Source organism: Amphibalanus amphitrite, unplaced genomic scaffold (genome assembly GCF_019059575.1).
Source record: "Amphibalanus amphitrite isolate SeventyFive unplaced genomic scaffold, NRLGWU_Aamphi_draft 000169F_arrow, whole genome shotgun sequence".
NCBI classification, from domain to species: domain Eukaryota; kingdom Metazoa; phylum Arthropoda; class Thecostraca; order Balanomorpha; family Balanidae; genus Amphibalanus; species Amphibalanus amphitrite.
The window spans coordinates 225330-244022 of NW_024881664.1; the positions used below are offsets into that span (position 1 = coordinate 225330).

At 51.1% G+C, this 18693-nt stretch overlaps 1 protein-coding gene and 2 non-coding genes across 8 annotated transcripts; 1 reads left to right on the forward strand and 2 right to left on the reverse strand.

Annotated features, from left to right (window-relative positions):
* The first annotated feature begins 967 nt into the window (after positions 1 to 967).
* LOC122383636 (acetyl-coenzyme A synthetase 2-like, mitochondrial) lies at positions 968 to 18629 on the forward strand. Of its 6 annotated transcripts, none has more exons than XM_043370272.1 (14): positions 968 to 1024; positions 1212 to 1478; positions 2711 to 2840; positions 7122 to 7418; positions 8174 to 8349; positions 9095 to 9247; positions 13556 to 13703; positions 14084 to 14186; positions 14485 to 14612; positions 15071 to 15183; positions 15567 to 15724; positions 16193 to 16289; positions 16586 to 16771; positions 17129 to 18629. In XM_043370272.1, the coding sequence occupies exons 2-14, from the start codon at positions 1278 to 1280 to the stop codon at positions 17288 to 17290; spliced, it is 2052 nt and encodes a 683-aa protein (XP_043226207.1). In that variant the 5' UTR covers positions 968 to 1024; positions 1212 to 1277; the 3' UTR covers positions 17291 to 18629. The 6 variants fall into 6 exon arrangements, with proteins under 6 accessions (XP_043226207.1, XP_043226211.1, XP_043226209.1 ...); XM_043370276.1 differs by having other exon boundaries at positions 968 to 1001; XM_043370274.1 differs by having other exon boundaries at positions 968 to 1001; positions 1215 to 1478.
* Trnas-aga lies at positions 7605 to 7686 on the reverse strand. The gene has a single exon. It is a non-coding gene; the product is annotated as a tRNA-Ser (tRNA).
* On the reverse strand, positions 9301 to 9382 carry Trnas-aga. The gene has a single exon. It is a non-coding gene; the product is annotated as a tRNA-Ser (tRNA).
* Positions 18630 to 18693: the final 64 nt, after the last annotated feature.

Genomic DNA, 18693 nt, shown 5'->3' on the forward strand with positions numbered 1-18693 from the left:
AACGTTTATTTATGCCCCGAGGGCATACTCCCGGGCCCATATATTTGAAGCTGTTTTGTTCGGTTCAGGGGGGCGCTAGCCCCCTAAATTTGGTACCGTTGCATGTAAAATTTTGTCCTCTTTCGAATGACGTGCATTTTTAGCTGTTTTGACGGCTAGAAGTAGGGTTTTCAAAGTTCGTCGATTGTGCCCTGAGGGCATACTGTTTTTTGGGATTTGTGGCCCCCCTGATGGATTCCCCGCATTTTGGCACTAGGATTTTTGATAGAGGACACCATTCTGCACCTCTCCACCAAAATTCAGCGAAATCGTAGGGGCCGTCGATCCCTGCTGAATCCCTGCTGAACCCCTTCTGAATCCCTGCTAACTTCCGTTACATTTGCGTAATTCAAATTCATTCAATTCATACGCGGCACATGGCATATGAAGAATGTCAATATTTTGAAACACTTGCGTCGTGTTTGTAGAAGCTGTTTGGTACTTGACCATACAAAACACTTCGTGTGATACGCAAACTTTAGTCATGCCCCAAAACACATAAGCGAAGCGATAGTAAATAATCAATCTATGATTTATTGTGCAAAAGTGCAACAAAACATGATGCAAAAAAGAACATTATTTGTATAACAGTCCCAAAAGAAAGTACTCAGAAGTTGCTCAAAAGTACTATGGCTAGTGATGAAGAAAACATGAAAATTCTGCTACCAAATCTCCTCATGGAAAGATTTTATTGACAAAATATTGTATTTTTCAAATGATATCGAGTGAAATGCAAAATTCTGACTGATTTTAAGGATCAAAAGATGAATTGGAACAGTTAAGTAAAGAAAAAATATTAGCTCATTGAAGAACCACAGAACACCGGGTTAATAAAATGCAAGAATTGGACAGGTATAAAGGCTTCCCTGTATTTCCAAATCTTGCCACACCATGAAACAAATGTAAACAAAAGCCACGGTGACAAAACGCAAACGACGCAAAGGAGTGCGCCGTCTGTGTTGGTGTGTGGTGCGCGCGGTAAATTGTAGGTTGGTAGATGGTGGCAAGGCCGTATATAGGATGGTGGGTTTTAGGTTGGTAGGTTGTAGGGTTGTGGGTTGTAGATGATGGCCATGATGGCCTAATTGGTCTGATGGTCAGCACTGGGCAGCCTAATTAGCTAATCATGATATGCATTTCAGACATTGTGACAATATGTGCTTTTGTTTCAGAAGATATAAGTGCTCACTTGAATTTTGGAAAGTTAGCAATACCAGCAAACAGTGTAAGACAAGAAAATGCTGAACTATTTCAAGATATTTTCAAGGACCTGTGGTTTCAAGCCACACCAGAATTCATTGGCGCAATGCTTCAGAGCATTGAGCTCATCAAGCTCTAAGTACAGTCAGGGTGCTCCTGTAACTCCTGTGCCTGAGATTACAGAGAAATATCCCCATCTCAAAACCCACAAAGACATCTATGACTTCAGCCTAGAAAATGTAAGCTATGAGCTGATCATATCATGCTCTGCTTAAAGTGTGCTGTAAGAGATCACTGGGTAAAAGTATACATTGAGTCCGAGTGACTGTTAAAAGATAAAGTTTTCATATTCTTACATTATTTGACATCCTGAATCCAAAAATGATACTTATTTGTCTTGGAAATAACAGAAAAAACATAATCAAACCTGACCTAACCTTACCTATTTCAATTTACCTACAACCTACCAACCTACAAACCTACAACCTAACCTAAACTAACCTACAAACCTACCAGCCTACCAACCTAAAACCTACAAACCTACAACCTAACCTAACCTAAAACCTAAATTTTTTGCTGTTACATATTTGTATCAACAGCGTCACAATTGTCCACTCGGACCTAATATATACTAATACTGACCAGTATAGCGCCTTTTGGGGCGACTAACGGAGCGAGCGAGGGGGTGAGTCTTGCACGTGCGAAATTTCGAGGGGGTACCTCCAACTGACTTGTGCACGGCACCCTACTGACTGGTCTCTAGCGATGTGCCAAATTTGGGCACAATCGGCCCAGCCGTTCTCGAGATCTGGAAGCGGCACCCTGCACGTGCGCACGTGCAAAATGGGTCCCAACTGACTTGTGCACGGCACCCTAGTAACCTGTCCCTAACTGTGTACCAAATTTGAGCGCAATCGGTCGAGCCGTTCTCGAGATCTGGAAACGACCCCTGCACGTGCGCACGTGCAGCGGCACCCCAACTCTGGCACATGGATATGCAGTGCCTAGTGGGTGCCTACCTACATGCCAACTTTCAGCGCAATCGGCCAAGTAGTTACCGAGATATTGCAACAATTACAAAAGTGACACCTCTTCGTTTTGCACGTGGCACGTGCATAAGGGGTCACCCACATGCATCGGGAATAGTCCAATACTTGGTAGAAGGAATGAAGCTACCCTACAAAAATTACCGCATGTAAATCGGTCAAGTGGTTGCTGAGATATAAGCCTCGCAAAAGCGTCCGCACGGCCGGCCGGCCGGCCGGCCGCTCATACTCAGAAATTTCCGTTATTCTACGTAAGACTCCGCTCGCTTCGCTCGCTCCGTAATCACTGTGGCCTCATGCCTGTGTTTTATGCTGCTTTGTTTTGCCTGCTTGGAATGTGTGTTTGAACCATGCCATGCTGCTTCCACTGCCTGGAATGCACTGCTCCAGAAGTCCTCAAGTCACCTGTATGGTTGTTCCTCTAGCCATCAGAGTTCTGGGGTGAAATAGCCAAGTCATACCTCCAATGGATGGAGCCTTTTCACACTGTCTCAAACTGTGACCTGCCAAATGGGAAAATCTCCTGGTTTCAAGGTGGAAAGCTCAATGCATCTGGTAAGTATGTCTAACTCACTACTGCATCATCACATCAGCATTTTACTACATTGTTTTGCAAATGTCTGCAATGTGAGCTATGGGTCATATCCTTTAACCCTCGCGGGCCCCGGGGGGGGGGGGGGGCGAATATTTGCGATAGCTCCCGAACGATTAGGGATAGGAAGGCGAAACTTTCAGTACCTTTTCTCCCATCCATTTGACATCTGTAGTAAAAAATTTGGACCTAGCCCCCTTGATGATGTCACAAGGTCGATTTTTCTAAACCCCTGCACGGCAAACTTCGGCGTCACAGACGCAAACTTCAAATAGCTGCTAAAAATAGAGTTTTAGAGATAAAGACAAATTACGAAAACGGTTGTGTAGCGTTTGACCTAGAGAAAAATAGAAAAATAGTTTCGGTGACCTGAGGTCAGAGGTCAGGTCAACGACCCCGAAATGTGGTTTTAGTTTTTCGCAAATAACTTCGACAAAAATGGTCCTAGAGCTACAGCAGTGGTACCATCGCATTCGCCTTGTCAAGCCGCGTCGAATGATATATATTTTGTTTGGAAAAGGTCAAATTTTATGTTGAACTCATGTGACCTCGAATGACCTTTGGTTGACCTTGGCACATGAAAGGTCGTTCATGATGAATTTGTATCCGCTGATCACGAATCTGGCATCTATTTTCCTCTAAGCTTTCATTTAGAGCTTCTGGATGGCAAAATTTTCTTATTTATTATTACTAACTTGAATCAGTGAAATAGCCTCTAGCAAGGATACTCTTCTGTGACCTTGACCTTTGAGCAGCCTTGTATCGTAAGATGAACCACAAATAGGGGACTGACTAGGGTGGCCCGTGTGCTCCGCAACGCGAAAAGGGATATTTTCGATCGGCGGGTGTTCGGTTGTTCTTGTGTCGGTTGGGTTATCTATCCATTTCGGTCGATTGCTTTTTGACGGCTAAACGTTTTGGTTTGTGGAAAAAATATCCACCGCATCGAGGTGCCCGTGTCTGATAAGCATGCTTTCCACTTCAGAATCTGTCAAATGTGCTTTATAATTGAGGTGCGTAGTTTTAAGACAAATGAAAGGCGTAGATAATTTTCGCTAAAAATCGTTTTGCAGAGGTTTAAAACATTTATATTTTTAAGAATACTGTTGCTTGTCATGCAAACGTGATGATTGGATCTTGGAGAGAATTGAATGCTCTTTCTAATGATAGCATTTTCAATTGTCAAGCGTATCAGGTTAAGCAGCAAATCCCGTGTATCTTTTTAGTGGCACATTGTGGACAAATACCATTTTAATTCAGCGATTTTTCCACATTGTTTTTGATCAATTAGCTGTCCACAATTTTTCCATGAGAGGCGGTACATTTCTCTTGGCAATTGACGTTGTTTCAACTCTCTCAGTCTGATGGTCACGGGAAAATAAAATAAAATCCAAAATACGTCTAAAATGGCACTTTTTGAAATGAAATTGCCCTCACACTTGCACGTGGCGCGTGCCACCCCTGCACCGCACACTATTCGATTGCCCGTTCGATTCTCTACACGATGCTGTTTTCCCCGTGCCGATCGGGCGCACGGCTACCGAGATATTGCACGGGGAACGGACCCGTGTCGGGCAAATTTAGCCATTTTCGCCCGTTTTTGCCAGCCGATTTATACATGTAAAGTCTATGACGCGAATTTGCACTTTTTGGGCACGCGCCACGCGCTCGCTATCGATCCGATCGAGCCGAGACCGCTCAAAGGCACGTTGTCCATCCTTGTTCTATAACTTGCGCAAATTTCAGCGCGGTAGGTGCAACGGTGTGACCTGTAACCCGCGCTACGTAGCACCATGTCGCGACCTTCGTAATAGACAGAAACTACGCCTTCCTCAAATAGTAATATAGACAAGCGGCTGCGCCACTTGCTTTGCTGCGTGGTAGGAAAAATTGTGGCACCAGCCAATTTGCTTTCGAATGGTATTCGATTCAAATTGATGTGTCGTTTAGAAACATAGATATGGACGGATATGTGAAGAGAATTTAAAAAAGAACTGTTCTGAGGCCTTTGTTGGATGAAATTTGGCTGATACGGGGTCAAGACAGGTCAAAGGGGTCAGCCCCGGTCACTTTGGGTGAGGCCAGGTCACAAAGGTCACCTCTCGTCCGATGGGATCAGCCCGGGCCACTGTTCAACTTTTGCCTCCACCACTACCCCTTCCCCTACCACTACCCCTACCACTACCCCTACCACTACCCCTACCCCTACCCCTACCACCGCATCTACCACTACCACTACCCCTACCCATACCACTACTACTATCCATACTCCTACCCCTACCACTGCCCCTACCACTACCCCTACTACTACCCCTACTACTACTCCTACCACTATCCCTACCCCTACCCCTACTACTACTCCTACCACTACCCCTACCCCTACCCCTGCCACTACCCCTACCCCTACCCCTACCCCTATCCCTACCCCTACCTCCTACCACTACCACTACCCCTACCCCTACCACTACCATTACCTACCACTGGGTCATGTCAGGTCACATATTAATTGGATCCAATAAATGTTTTTAAAAATCAGAATTTAAAAGATCTTCTAGCCCCGCTCCTATTCGTGCCATTCCATTACCCTTAATCGATTTTGTCGGAAGTGGCGCTTTGTGACAAATGTGGCGTGTTACGGCAAACGCGGTGCATTTTCACCCGGTGATTGAGCATGCATCTTTGCACCAAATTGCACCCATATCGGACCATATTTGACAAAACTGTGCGATTTGCGGCAAAAATGAAGCCCTGAGATAATTGTTGCGCATTCCGGCAAACACGGCGCATCTTACCTGTTGGTTGAGCATGCATCCTGGCAACAAATTGTACCTTTATCGGACCATATTTGACAAAACTGTGCGATGTGCGGCAAAAATGACGCCTTGTGACCAATGTGACGCCTTGCGGCAAATGCGGTGCATTTGTTGATTCCTATCACAAACAGTACCCATTTAGCGACAATCAACACATTCCCTCGCCACTTTTCATTCAAATTAAAAACTTGCCCATCCGCCAATGCGAGGCACCCGCCACCGATCGGCATGCATTTAGTCCACAAAGTTTGTCGACCCCGGCTCTCAATGAAGATCTACGAACCGATCAAAATTCCATTGGCGTTCTTCCAGCGCGCGCCACGCGCGAACCGTGCACCCCAGCGAGTGGAAACCTAGAAAAGGCGCTGACCCGCTCTATCACCTAGAAGGTGTGCAAATTTCAACCTCCTACAACAAACCGTCTGCCCTGTAGCCGTAACAAATTGAACCCACTACACGATGTGCGGACACACAGACTCACAGACTCACAGACGGATTCTGTTTGAATAGTAAGTTAGATAAGCCTCAAAACATTTCAAAACATTTTGGAAGTTAGCACGCAAGATGTACGAAAAAGTGCAAAGTTTGAGGTCAATTTTGGGCGTGACCTTGACCTTGACCTTTGATTATGAGCACATTTTCGGAATCCTCAGATTCTCTTCTTTCGTTTGACACCCAATTTTGCCGGTTTGATGCATCCTGCCGTTCTCTAGAAGGCTTACTTTGAGATCACTACACATGTGCCGGTTTTTGCCTTTGACCTTGACCTCTGACCTTGAAAATTGACCTGAGGTCAAAAATTTTAGGTGCCCTAGAATCGTCTCGTAAGGACCTTTCGTTTGGTATCGCTTTTGTTTGCGTAGCTCCCTTATTTACGGAGTTAGACAGGGGGGGGGGGGCGAAAAACGCCCCCCCCCGGGCTGCGGTGGTTGGGATTACCCCCCGGGCCCGGCCGGGTTAACCACAGAACTTTTTGTATGGTCACAGACAATGCCCTGCATGGGATAGCAACATTCATAACAGGCCATGTTTGTATGTAATATACATATGCATATTTTAGGTGTGCTGTGTTGGACATATTTCTGCCAGTTGAATGCACGCTTGAATTCTGTTCACAGTTAAGAAAATTATTATTTTCAGAATAGTTTTCACACAAGTTTGGAGTCCCCTTACCATTTTGTTTAATCAATTGTCATTTGTTCTGAATTTTATATTTATCAACTTGGTATTATGCCCATCACCATGGGCCAATTTAAGTTTGGGTTTTCAACTATCTCCAGGTTCTACAACTATCTATAGGTATGAACTGTTTGCACCTTTCTTTTGAACCAGTATGTTGCATTGGCCATCTCTGTGATGCGCAATGTACATTCGTGAATGAGTGTGATACTACTCAGACAGTATGAACCCACCTGTTGCTGTGTGTGACAGTCAACTGCGTGGACCGGCACATGCGCTCCATTCCCGATCAGACTGCGCTCATCTGGGAGCGGGACGAGCCGGGCACCGAGCAGCGCATCACCTACCGGCAGCTGTACGACCAGGTGGGCCGGCTGGCCTCCGCACTGCTCCAGCACGGCGTGCGGCGCGGAGACCGCGTGGCCATCTACATGCCCACCTCGCCGGCGGCCGCCGTGGCCATGCTGGCGTGCGCGCGCATCGGCGCCGTCCACTCGGTGGTCTTTGCCGGATTCAGCGCGCAGGCGCTCGCCAGCCGCGTGCTCGATGGTAAGTACCGCTGATCAATGATCATCCTTAGTTACATCCAAACACTGTTCCCGTCAAAAAGCATAGCCTGTCACCCTCAGTCATCACTCGTATGGTACGGTAACCGACTGTGCGCTCACGGAGTCAACACTTCAGGCTCGACTGCAACGGTTGCCTCGGCATTCGTAACTCTGACCAAAACCGTGCCGCGGTCGGTAGGACTCGAACCTACGCTCCCAGAGGGAATCTGATTTCTAGTCAGACGCCTTAACCACTCGGCCACGACCGCTCGGCGGTGAGGGTGTGCTCGGTTTGCCACTGCCACAACTTGTGATTTGTTCCCATTCACGATTGGGCTGTGACGTAATAATGACAGTTGGCATGACACTTGACCCAAGTGGGAATGCTATTACGCACCTCTAACCTTTCTCGGATGCCTCCAGCCTCCCGTAAGCTCATGTATGTTGCCATGAGTCGACCTGCCACTTCTCAAATCCCAACCCTCCGAAGTCCGATTTCCCTTCGTCATTGGTCTGTGATAATGTGATAGTATGCTATTTGACTAATCGTTGCTGCCCTCTGACCTCCCCCTATCACCTGTGACTTCTTTCATGGAGTCGCTGACTTCTGTGATTTCGTTTGATTTTCAATTTTATTCAGCGACCTCCGAATACCTTTTCTCTATGACTTCTCGCCTCCTCCCGTTGACCTCTTTGTCCCCCCCCCTGACCCCGTCACGTAACCTTTGACCTCTGACCCGACCCTGTCCCTTCCAGCCGGCGCGGAGACAATCATCACCAGTGACCAGGCGGTGCGCGGCGGCAAGGTGATCGAACTGAAGCGTATTGTCGATGACGCCGTGCGGGAGTGCCCGTCCGTCAAACGGGTGTTTGTGGCCACAAGGACCGGCGCAGAGGTGCCTCTCTCCGGTATCGACATCCCGATGGAAAAGGTACGGGGAGGGTCAGGGTAACATGAAAGAACATGTGACTTGTGAGCTCTGTCTGTGTTTGGGAATAGTGATCATATTCGCTCAGTTTATCCGTTCAGTCCCGAGTATGCAAGGTACGAGTATATCGCGGTATGACAGCTGTAGTCATCTCACCAACATGGGTATACCACGGGTAGTGCTGCAGGTGAAAGCCTCTCAGCTGGCCCCTTCGTCAGTCAAGAGGCCTTGGTTGTGGTGTTGGAACTGCAAAAACATTGGGACGCAAAAACTGGCGGTCTTTCGTAACCTTCTCACCGTGAGGCGGGCGTTCGGATCGGGCTCGACGTGAGAGTGCTGGTATAGCGGCGGTAAAACGCTCGGTAAAAACGGTCGCTGGCAGCGGCCTCCCGCTGGTCTGCCAGACATCTACTGCACCGGGATGCCCCGAGCAGTTAGGGAGGGAGTATCCGGGTAGCTCGGATAGACGGACGTGGCGACCAATGAAAACACACGAGAGGGTGATCTTTGGTCCCTCTTTAGTTACATGCTTCCCTCTGCTCCATGGACAATGCTATAGGGATGGGGAAAGGCCGGGGTGACCATTTTTCTGACATCCCCCACCTTTTCTGTGTTCTTCAACATTATTTCAACAGACAAAAGCACTGTGTTGTAGTGCGCCTTCAGTTGTTCGCTTTCGTGTGCCGCTCAACAGTGCCCCCATTCCCGTCATCAATTCTCACAACTGCCGGTCTGTGCGTGCCCCCAGGCGATGGAGGCGGCCCCCGCCGAGTGTGAACCTGCCGCCATGGACGCCGAGGACTTCCTCTACATGTTGTACACCTCGGGCAGCACAGGCAAGCCCAAGGGCCTGGTGCACAGCGTCGCCGGATACCTGCTCTACTGTATGTTCACGCAAAAGGTGAGTGAGGTCCGTGACCTCGTGGGTCACGAGAGGTCGCAAGAAAGAGCCAGCGCGGTCGGTAGGACTCGAACCTACGCTCCCAGAGGGAATCTGATTTCTAGTCAGACGCCTTAACCACTCGGCCACGACCGCTGTGAGGGGTGCCATTTGGACCATATTTCTCTGCTTGTATGAATCTACAAGGAAAGTCGTTCCTGTCCGGGCCGCTATGGCTGTTTTCCTCGTTTGTTGTGGCTGTGGTGCCGTCATTCCACGCTGGCCGGGCTGTGGAGCCACACCGCAGCCCCACCTGACGGAGACGCGCGACCGACGGTCAGAGTGGGCCTTGTCAGTTTCACTGCTGTCAGCAGGCGTCATCTAATGTCGCTGTGGCACCGTGTCGTCAAGGGATGATATATCGAACGATACCGAACAGCCCAGGAGAGCCGGGCCCAACAGGACGGGCTTAGTGAGGATGATAGGACTGTGTCTAGAGCACCGACAGGCTTACCTGGCCGGACACTAATTCCAGTCAATCGGGCGCTCAACCACACACCAATGGCGCAGCCCGGAGAGACATGCATATTACATTTACTTTACCAACGGAGTAGTGCAGGCCTCATTGGGACGTCTACCATGACCAAAAGGCCACGGTCATAACATGTCAGCGTGATCAATGATCATGCGATAAAGGCGACAGCAAACATCCATATACCCCTTTATACGGTCTTACATGAACCAAACATACAGTAGAGCAGACAGACGCCTAGATAGCAGCTGTCTGCATTGATAACCCGTATGACCGCGCCATAATTCCAGACTTTGTCGACGGTAGGGTTAACACCGTCTACACGAACGTAACGGGAGTAAACCTGATAACGTTGCAAAATTGTTGATTCAATGGACATCCCGAGAAGTGAGAATTGTGCGATTACGGTTTTGTTTATTCTGGTGCTTTTCCCATTACCGATGTTAGTGCCTTTGAATATCGGATGATTGAACTGGAACTTGTTCGTTAAAACTTGTATGTGCAGAATCGCAATTTTACGTTTTTTTCCTGGTTTTAATGTGTCTAATTTGTTTGATAAGGGCGTCACAACAAAGCCCCGATAGTCTAGACAGTCTCTATCTGGGCCGAGGTACCTTGCGTCTGTGTTTGCACAATCGCTGTGCACTTACTGAGATTGCCGAGGAGCCTAGAGGATTCCGGTGATCTCGATAAAACTATCATTTATTGTGAATTGATGAGGCTGAATTGAGGCTGCTGCTGCACAGTGTTAGGGCGTGTCGTGGTATACGGAGACTCTCGAATGAACAGCGAAGCTTTAGCACCTTGATTGGTGATCCCATCCGATTTTCTCTGGGCCGTCCTCCATCGCCCTGCTGGAAAGTCCTCTATTCTTTCTACTCTGGAGCTTGCTTCCCTTGGCTCTCTTTCTATCCCCTGCCAGCACTGATGTCTGTCTTATATGTGCTGGAGGGCGCTTTCAGTTTATCATGGCTGTTTCCTCCATTCTATTTCGTTGTGCCGCCCCAACCGAACCAGACCCGTCCAAACGGAGCAGCTCCCACCGCCGCGCCGCGCCGTCCGAGCGGCTAGCCGCGGTGGTAGCGGGCGGCGCGAGGTCGCCGACCTGCCCGAGTTGTGCAACAATCAACCTCTGACCGCACTCACCGGCCCTCTATAGAGCTCAGCCGTCTCCACTCATACTCTGACGCCCAGATCAGCGCCCCGCTGTCAGTTGTCACCAACAGCGGCAAATGCGGGGCAGCTGACCCTTATACTCTGACCGTGATGACCCAGTGTTCCGCCCAGCTGAATGTGACTTCAGAGTGGTGCTGTTCGGTGTGTGTGAGATTGGTCGGTTGGCTAGATGAGAAAGACGCAGAGATGCGGAGAGTGGTCATGACACGGCGTCGGCTGAACGGGCGAAGAAGGGAAATGCAGCCTGCTCTGAGCTTTTTACAGCAGCAGTACGGGCTCAAACCAGCCTGACCCTGGCCGAAACTGACTGGTCCTTGTTATTATGAGTGCAGGACAGTGGCCTTTGGTCGGTCACATCTCGTCACAATATTCCCGAAATAGCGGCAGATATTGGGATTTGTGTCGCACTGCCAGCAATTCTGATTCTTGACGCACTTACTAACCTATCACTATGCAAACACACTTTGAGGAGGCACTCGACGCTGGAGTATCCACTCATCGACATCAAGTTGAACAGTTTGACGTCAGTACCTACCACTTAGCAACAAGCAAACGCACTCGGCCATGGCACTGCGGCTCTTGGTATTAGCTTCGGCTGAGAATGTTACTGACAGGAGCCGATGCTTGAGTCGATAAAAACTGCATATAATTGCTCCCTCAGTCACTTGCTCAGTTATCACCTAAGTCGGATTTACCTGTTGTCCGCTACCACCTCGCTCTGAAGAATAACGGACGGTGTCTCCGGCTGCAACTTTCAGTTCATGTGTGTGTAGGGGGGATGAGGGGGGGGGGGGGAAGTCGTGCCCTTGACCGGCTTTGGCCGGCGCGCCCACCAACTTGTCTGTGTTTGAATGAACCTCTGAGCACCTGATCGGTGCGTGCAAGCTCTGGTATGCAATAGTTTACACACCCAAACCGGCCGGCGGCCTGATATGGTCACTGGGCAGTGAGCCGACTGTATGCTTTCATGAGGCGGACGGGGGGGGGGGGGGGGGATCTGTGCACCTTTCCAAACTTCATCGGCGTTAGAAGTACCAGCTTTGGCAGCTAACAGGTGGAGTTGAAATATGCAAAATAACGAGGGGCTGAGTAGTCAGTGAGTTCTCCATATACCGTGGCAGTCAGTACGCTCCATGACTGTTATCACTGTGGTTCCGTGAAATCACGAGCGGGGACCTCTGGCGGTGTTATGGCCTCAAAATCGACATTGGTGGGGGCTCGACAGATACTGGACCACCAGATTATAACTGCAGAGTGCAGACCCAGATGTAAACACCTCTGAGTCAGCACCCCAAATTTTGGGATCATTTCCGACCGCAGTCCGGTGCCACGCCTGCCATGCCCCGATCGGCACCGCCGGCCCTATAAACAGTGGCCGCTGGGGACTGCAGCCCGCCGCGCCGCCCGGTCCGTGTCCGGTCGCCCAGAGGCCAGACATGGAATCAGTCTGTGTGGCCGTTCAAATTCAAACCGCCAGCAGGGCGGGCCGGTAGACTTACAAACACTAGTCTGAAGACGGATGACTTGCAAATGCTGCCTCACGGGCTCAAGGCCAATATCAGGGCCGCGCTTGGCACCTTTCCGTCAGCATCGTTGGAAAAGGAGAGTGTGCTACTTCTGAAAGAAGTTCACGAGGTATCTGGCCACAGAGAACCACCGGCCACGGCCAACTATCATCTTGGGCGGTGCTGATCCCGATAGGCGCTCCTGAGACGACACTCGGCGTCGGTACCGCGGCCAGCGGACAAACGGCGGACAAATTAATGAATTAGACAAATGAATGCTCACTATCGTTGGGTGTTGTGACGGCGCTGATATATCTGTATGGTTGCGTCCTCCGTTTGTAGACAAGCCCATTGCCCACTGATGGGAACTCCATCGGACAAGCAAGGTAAGAAAGCGGTGATAGTGGTGTAATTAACAATAATAGCGAACTTTGGGCCTTGTTTTTTTCTATGACTGGCATTGCAGTTGGTGGCATGTGGCCACTTAAATCTCTTTGTCGTGTGTTGAGTCATGAAAATAAGACAAACTTGTGACAGCATATTGGTTGTTGTGACCTCACATATCGCCGTCCGTTCTGATGGCGGTGAATCGGTGTGGGTATCCGGAGCGGAAATGTGTGCTGATCCCGCTGTTGACCCTTCTGAGCTAGTTGATGACCTTGCGTTCCCTGTCCCCCCTTACCATATCGGCAGCAAGTGTTTGACCTGCGGCCCGGCGACGTGTTGAGCTGTGGGCTGACCCGGCGTCCCCCTTCCCCTGTCGGCAGCATGTGTTTGACCTGCGGCCCGGCGACGTGTTGAGCTGTGTGTTGACCCGGCGTCCCCCTTCCCCTGTCGGCAGCAAGTGTTTGACCTGCGGCCCGGCGACATAGCTGACCCGGCGTCCCCCTTCCCCTGTCGGCAGCAAGTGTTTGACCTGCGGCCCGGCGACCTGTTCCGCTGTGTGGCTGACCCTGCGTCCCCCGCCCCTGCCGGCAGCAAGTGTTTGACCTGCGGCCCGGCGACATAGCTGACCCTGCGTCCCCCGTCCCCTGTCGGCAGCAAGTGTTCGACCTGCGGCCCGGCGACCTGTTCCGCTGTGTGTCTGACCCTGCGTCCCCCGTCCCCTGTCGGCAGCAAGTGTTTGACCTGCGGCCCAGCGACGTGTTCGGCTGTGTGGCCGACATCGGCTGGATCACCGGTCACAGTCACGTGGTGTACGGCCCGCTGGCCACCGGCGGCACGGCCATCATGTTCGAGAGCACGCCCGTCTACCCGGACCCAGGTCGGTAGAGTACGTACCTTCTGCCCGGACCCAGGTCAGCAGAAACCCTGCCCGTCTACCCGGACCCAGGTCGGTAGAGTTACGACCAGTCCGCTCGTACTCAGGTCAGTAGAGCTTCGACCAGTCTACTTGTACTCAGGCTAGTAGAAACTGCTGTTTACCGAGATCTAGACCAGTAGACTAGAAGCCCTATACGTCTTCCTGGATCGGGGTCAGTTGAGTTCCTGCTACCATTCTACCCGGACCCAGGTCGGTATTGGCGCCATACATTTGGATCCAGGTACGATGCTTGTGTGTATATATTCAAGTCACTACTGGCCGGGATCGTATGTATCGAATCGATGTCTCGTATCTACATGACTTCTGTCTGTGCCCGGCAGGCCGGTACTGGGAGATGGTGCAGCGGCTGCGTCCGACCCACTTTTACGGCGCGCCCACGGCACTGAGACTGCTGCTCAAACACGGAGACAGCTGGGTCACAAAGTGAGTCAAAATTCGCTGACACCTACCCGCTATACCCCTGCAGCCTGCCCGTGTCTGAACTCGGATCTCTGACAGAGGTCTTGCACTGTCTGTATGCTGTGCGTAAGTGCCTTTAGTTTTGTTACCACATCTCAGTTATCATTGTGAACTGATTGTTGTGCTCCACAATTTCACCGCTCACTGTGCCACCGGTCTCAAAAACGAGAAATGCCCGCTTATCCTCACGATAAAGGACCTGTCCCTCACAGCTAATCGGATTGTCCTCTGCTGGCGATGACGCTCTCCCCGCTGCCATCAGGTATGACCGCTCCTCCCTGCGCGTGCTGGGCTGTGTCGGTGAGCCGCTGAACCACGAGGCGTGGCAGTGGTACAATGATGTGGTCGGCGACAAACGCTGCTCCGTCATCGACACCTGGTGGCAGACCGGTGAGTTACAGATTCAGAAGGAACTATGGTCGCCGGGATGGGATATGGAACTAAGTGGATAGTTGCAACCCGTTGCTGTCTCCGTCGACAGCTGATACTACTGGCGTCTGTGTATCTTATGCAGTGACGGTACAAACAGCCACAGAGATGCTGTTCCGATGTTTAGTGTGTATTCAGAGTCAAACTGTATTCTGAGCGCCTGGACATAACGCGCTTTTGTCTTACTTAGCAAGAATGGGCTTGTTTGCTTTCTAAAGTCGCGTTCAGCCAAAACCTATTAGACTGAGCAGTGGGCTTATGCCCCCAGAATCATTGCTTGGCCGCAGCCTGTTACCGGACCCGTATCCTGACCTGACGTGACGTCCTCTCTATACCTACAGAGACGGGCGGCGTGTGCCTGACTCTACTCTGGGCCCTGTGACCTGACCCGAAGCCTGACCGGGTCCTTACTATTACAGAGACGGGCGGTGTGTGCCTGGCTCCGCGTCCGTCGGCCGAGGGTGCCGAGATCCGGCCCGGCATGCCGATGCGGCCCATGTACGGCATCGAACCCGTCCTGCTGGATGAAAAGGTACGGCTGGCGAAGACACCCGTATAGACACCCTACAGTTCAAAGCCTCATCACCGTAACGGCTTGTACTCAGAGCGCGCACTATTTCTGCAATGTGATACTCCGTTTGTTTGATACCCTCTGGTCATGCTGGTCGATTCTGTTGACTTCCATTCAGTCGTCTACCCTGGTCTGGTTCAATTTTCCTGATCCTCTTTATGATTCACCTCCACTTGTCTTCGGACCCGTCCTAACCCTCCTCTGATACATCCATATTCCATACCCCTCAACTGAGCCGCCCATTTTCCTCCTCCGACCTACCCTTTCCTCCCATCCACTAACCGTCCGTTGCTCTTCCTCTGACTCTCTCCATTTATTAACCCACCCCTCCCCTCCGTGGACAGAACAATGAGATCTCTGGCGAGGACGTGATGGGAGCGCTGTGTCTCAAACGGCCGTGGCCAGGCATGGCGCGGACCATCTACGGCTCCCACCAGCGCTACGTCGAGACCTACCTGAAGCCGATGCCGGGATATTACTTCACCGGAGACGGCGCGCACAGGTCGGTGGGGATGAGTCGAGGGGACGCGCCGGTCTGTTGTGAACCACGGCATGCGCTGCCTGAGCCTGATCCCCTGAGCTGTAGTCACCACCTCATTTGCCGCCATGGCGCACTCTTTTGGGTGTGTTGCTAGTCTAGAGCTCGCCGCAGCACCATCAGTTAATGGGCATTATTATCGTACGCGCCCGCGTCGCACGATGTCGCGCAATGTCTTTTTGTAGTCCCCAGCCTGCCTTGTTAGTAGTTTGGCTAGTCACCCCTCACCCCTCCCCCACCGTGGCTGTATGCTCTGTTGCATTGCAAAGCGTGCCAGTGTTAACTCTAAAGCCATCACTTGGCCAGTTTTTGTGTGTCTGCGAGCTGCCCTGCCCATTTTTGGCTAGTCAGTCGCCAGTTGTGCCTTTCTCCCTGAGTGCGCCACTGTCCGCCGCCCACCCTCGCTGAGTACGCCACTGGCCGTGTTGCCAGACACCCCGGCGGCTATTACCAGATCACCGGCCGCATGGATGACGTCATCAACGTAACCGGTCACCGGCTGGGCACCGCCGAGGTCGAGGATGTTATGGTCAGTGACCGTGGGAGGAGAGGGGGATCGTTAGATATATTCTCATGCAATATATTTTCTTTTTCATAACAATCAATGCAATCAATGGTGGTTGTACGAGTCACAAGTCTCGTGCATTCCCAGCCTTGGCCATGAGCGTCCCGTCTATCTATCCGGGCTGTTGTGTGCCCGCTGTCTAACCTTCCGTCTGTCACTGAACTCCTCCCCGAACACTTTGACAGTCATCGTACTGCCGACTAACAGCTATCTGACCTCCGTCTGACACTCACTATTGCGAACCCTCTGATCGCCCTCAGGACGAGTACGAGCCGGTGGCCGAGACGGCTGTGGTCGGATTTCCGCACGAGCTCAAGGGCGAGGGTCTGTACGCGTTCATCATCATGAAGAACGACGTCACGGTGACTGACCAGGAGGTCAAGGACACGCTGAAGGGGCTCATCAGGAACAACATCGCCGGATACGCCGTGCCCGATCACATGCTGGTGGGTGGTGAGAGGCTGCGTGTCTGGGCGCACGTGCAGACAAATGTAGTGTTAGTGCGCTATTTTATGCTTAGTGCGCACCAAGATTCAATAAGAAATATGAGGTCTTGACGCACGCCAAAGCAGACAGCTGGACAGACTGACGCATAACCATATGAATAGACAAAAAAGTCCGACAAGTGGACAAAGATACAGTATCACATTGGGAGGGCTGGCGACTCTAGGGACCACCCCCGAATGGGGCAGCCTTTGGCGAAGGTGGGCAAGCTAGTTAGCCCATTAGCATTTGTGCGCCGTTCCCACCCCTTCCCAGTTTGACCGTTTCGCCCAAGGCCCTAAGTTTCGCCATGTCCTCAGATCGTGCCCGGTCTGCCCAAGACTCGCTCCGGCAAGATCATGCGGCGAATTCTGCGCAAGATCGCGGCGAACCAGCCGGACGACCTGGGCGACATCTCGACGCTGCAGGACCCCTCGATTGTGGAGCAGATCGTCCAGCTTCACCGCCAGCAGGTTCAGTAGTATCCCGCAGCGCCAGGATAGGAGGGGAAGAAGTGCGACCGGAGGTCCCACTGGGTCGCCAAGTAGAGGCTTTCCACTGGCCCGCCAACGCAGATGAGTCTGAGATCATTCCAGTTTGGTCGATGTGTCAGGAATCGAGCTGTATGGATTGTGTATAGTCCGGAAAGGGTACAGACGTGGTGTAAGTAGATGTTATGCATAGTCCAGGGAAGGGTGAGGGTGTGGGGAGCGTATGTGTGCAGGGGATCGTGATAGGTGAAATATGGTGGCCTCCAACGATGGAAGGTTATTTTGTCTATATCTTTTCCAAGAAGAGCATAAGTGCAATGAAGAATGACGTCTTCCTTTTGTTAGCTGTTACAGCAGTGTTAGTCTTCCGTCTAGTGTCTTAGCCAGGGACCAAGGTGTATGCATGTCATGTGCTGTCCGTTTCTAGGTGTGTGAGGTTTAGCATCAGTCAATGGTGTCGCACTACGAGTGTTTTACAGGTTCTATTACTTACCACAGAGACAATATTTGTTATGCATAGTGTTTGTACCGCTTCATATGTATACTATGCAGCATGCGGCACTGCTTCCACGTTCAGTCAATATTCGCGCCGCCCAAATATTCGTCCAATGCCTTCCCATGTCATGCCGTCCCGACTTCTTCAGACGCCGGCTGGCACCTGCTCGAAAGGACCAAACACTTCGGTCATCTTTGCCTGTAGATGCGTGGACCACATTTCAACTCTCAGTACAAACATGCACGCCCATGTACAAATCAGCATCCAGCTGTCTTCCATGGGGGTCATATTCAGCCCTGAACTCCAAGTCTCCAAGTCCGGACGGGAGATTTATATTGTTCGTCAAACGAAATGATTCAAATGGTCCGAAATAGTCAAAGCTGGTCCAACTCTGAGTTAGGCTCGAGAGGCTAGGTCAGCCTCAGCTGTTTACAGCTAGGGCAGGTCAAACGAGGTCGCTGGCAGGTCACCTGTTAAGTGTTTACTACCCTGCCGAACTGGCAGCGATTCCCGCCTCCATTTGTGATGGCTAAGAGCAGGGCCGCTCTGTCCAATCGTTTACACAAAATAGTGTGAAGTGAGGTGATAATAATGCAGTGGTGCCACCTCGTCGTCCAGTAGCAGTGTACGCCGTATTTACCAATGTCACTCCACGGCCGGCTGCCGAGCTCCGTTTAGACGCGTGTGTGGGAGGTCGTCGGGGGGTGTGATCGTCCGTCTGACCCGATTCATGGGCCGTGTGTCACAGTGTGTTGTAGGAGGGCCAGACTAACAGGGATGGCCAGGTGGCCGCATAACGTATTTACGTGACAATACAGTGTCTTTGCCATATTATATCGTGTTGTTTCTTCATCAGACTGTGTGGTGGTGGTCGAGAGGGAGACTGCGGATCCGCGTT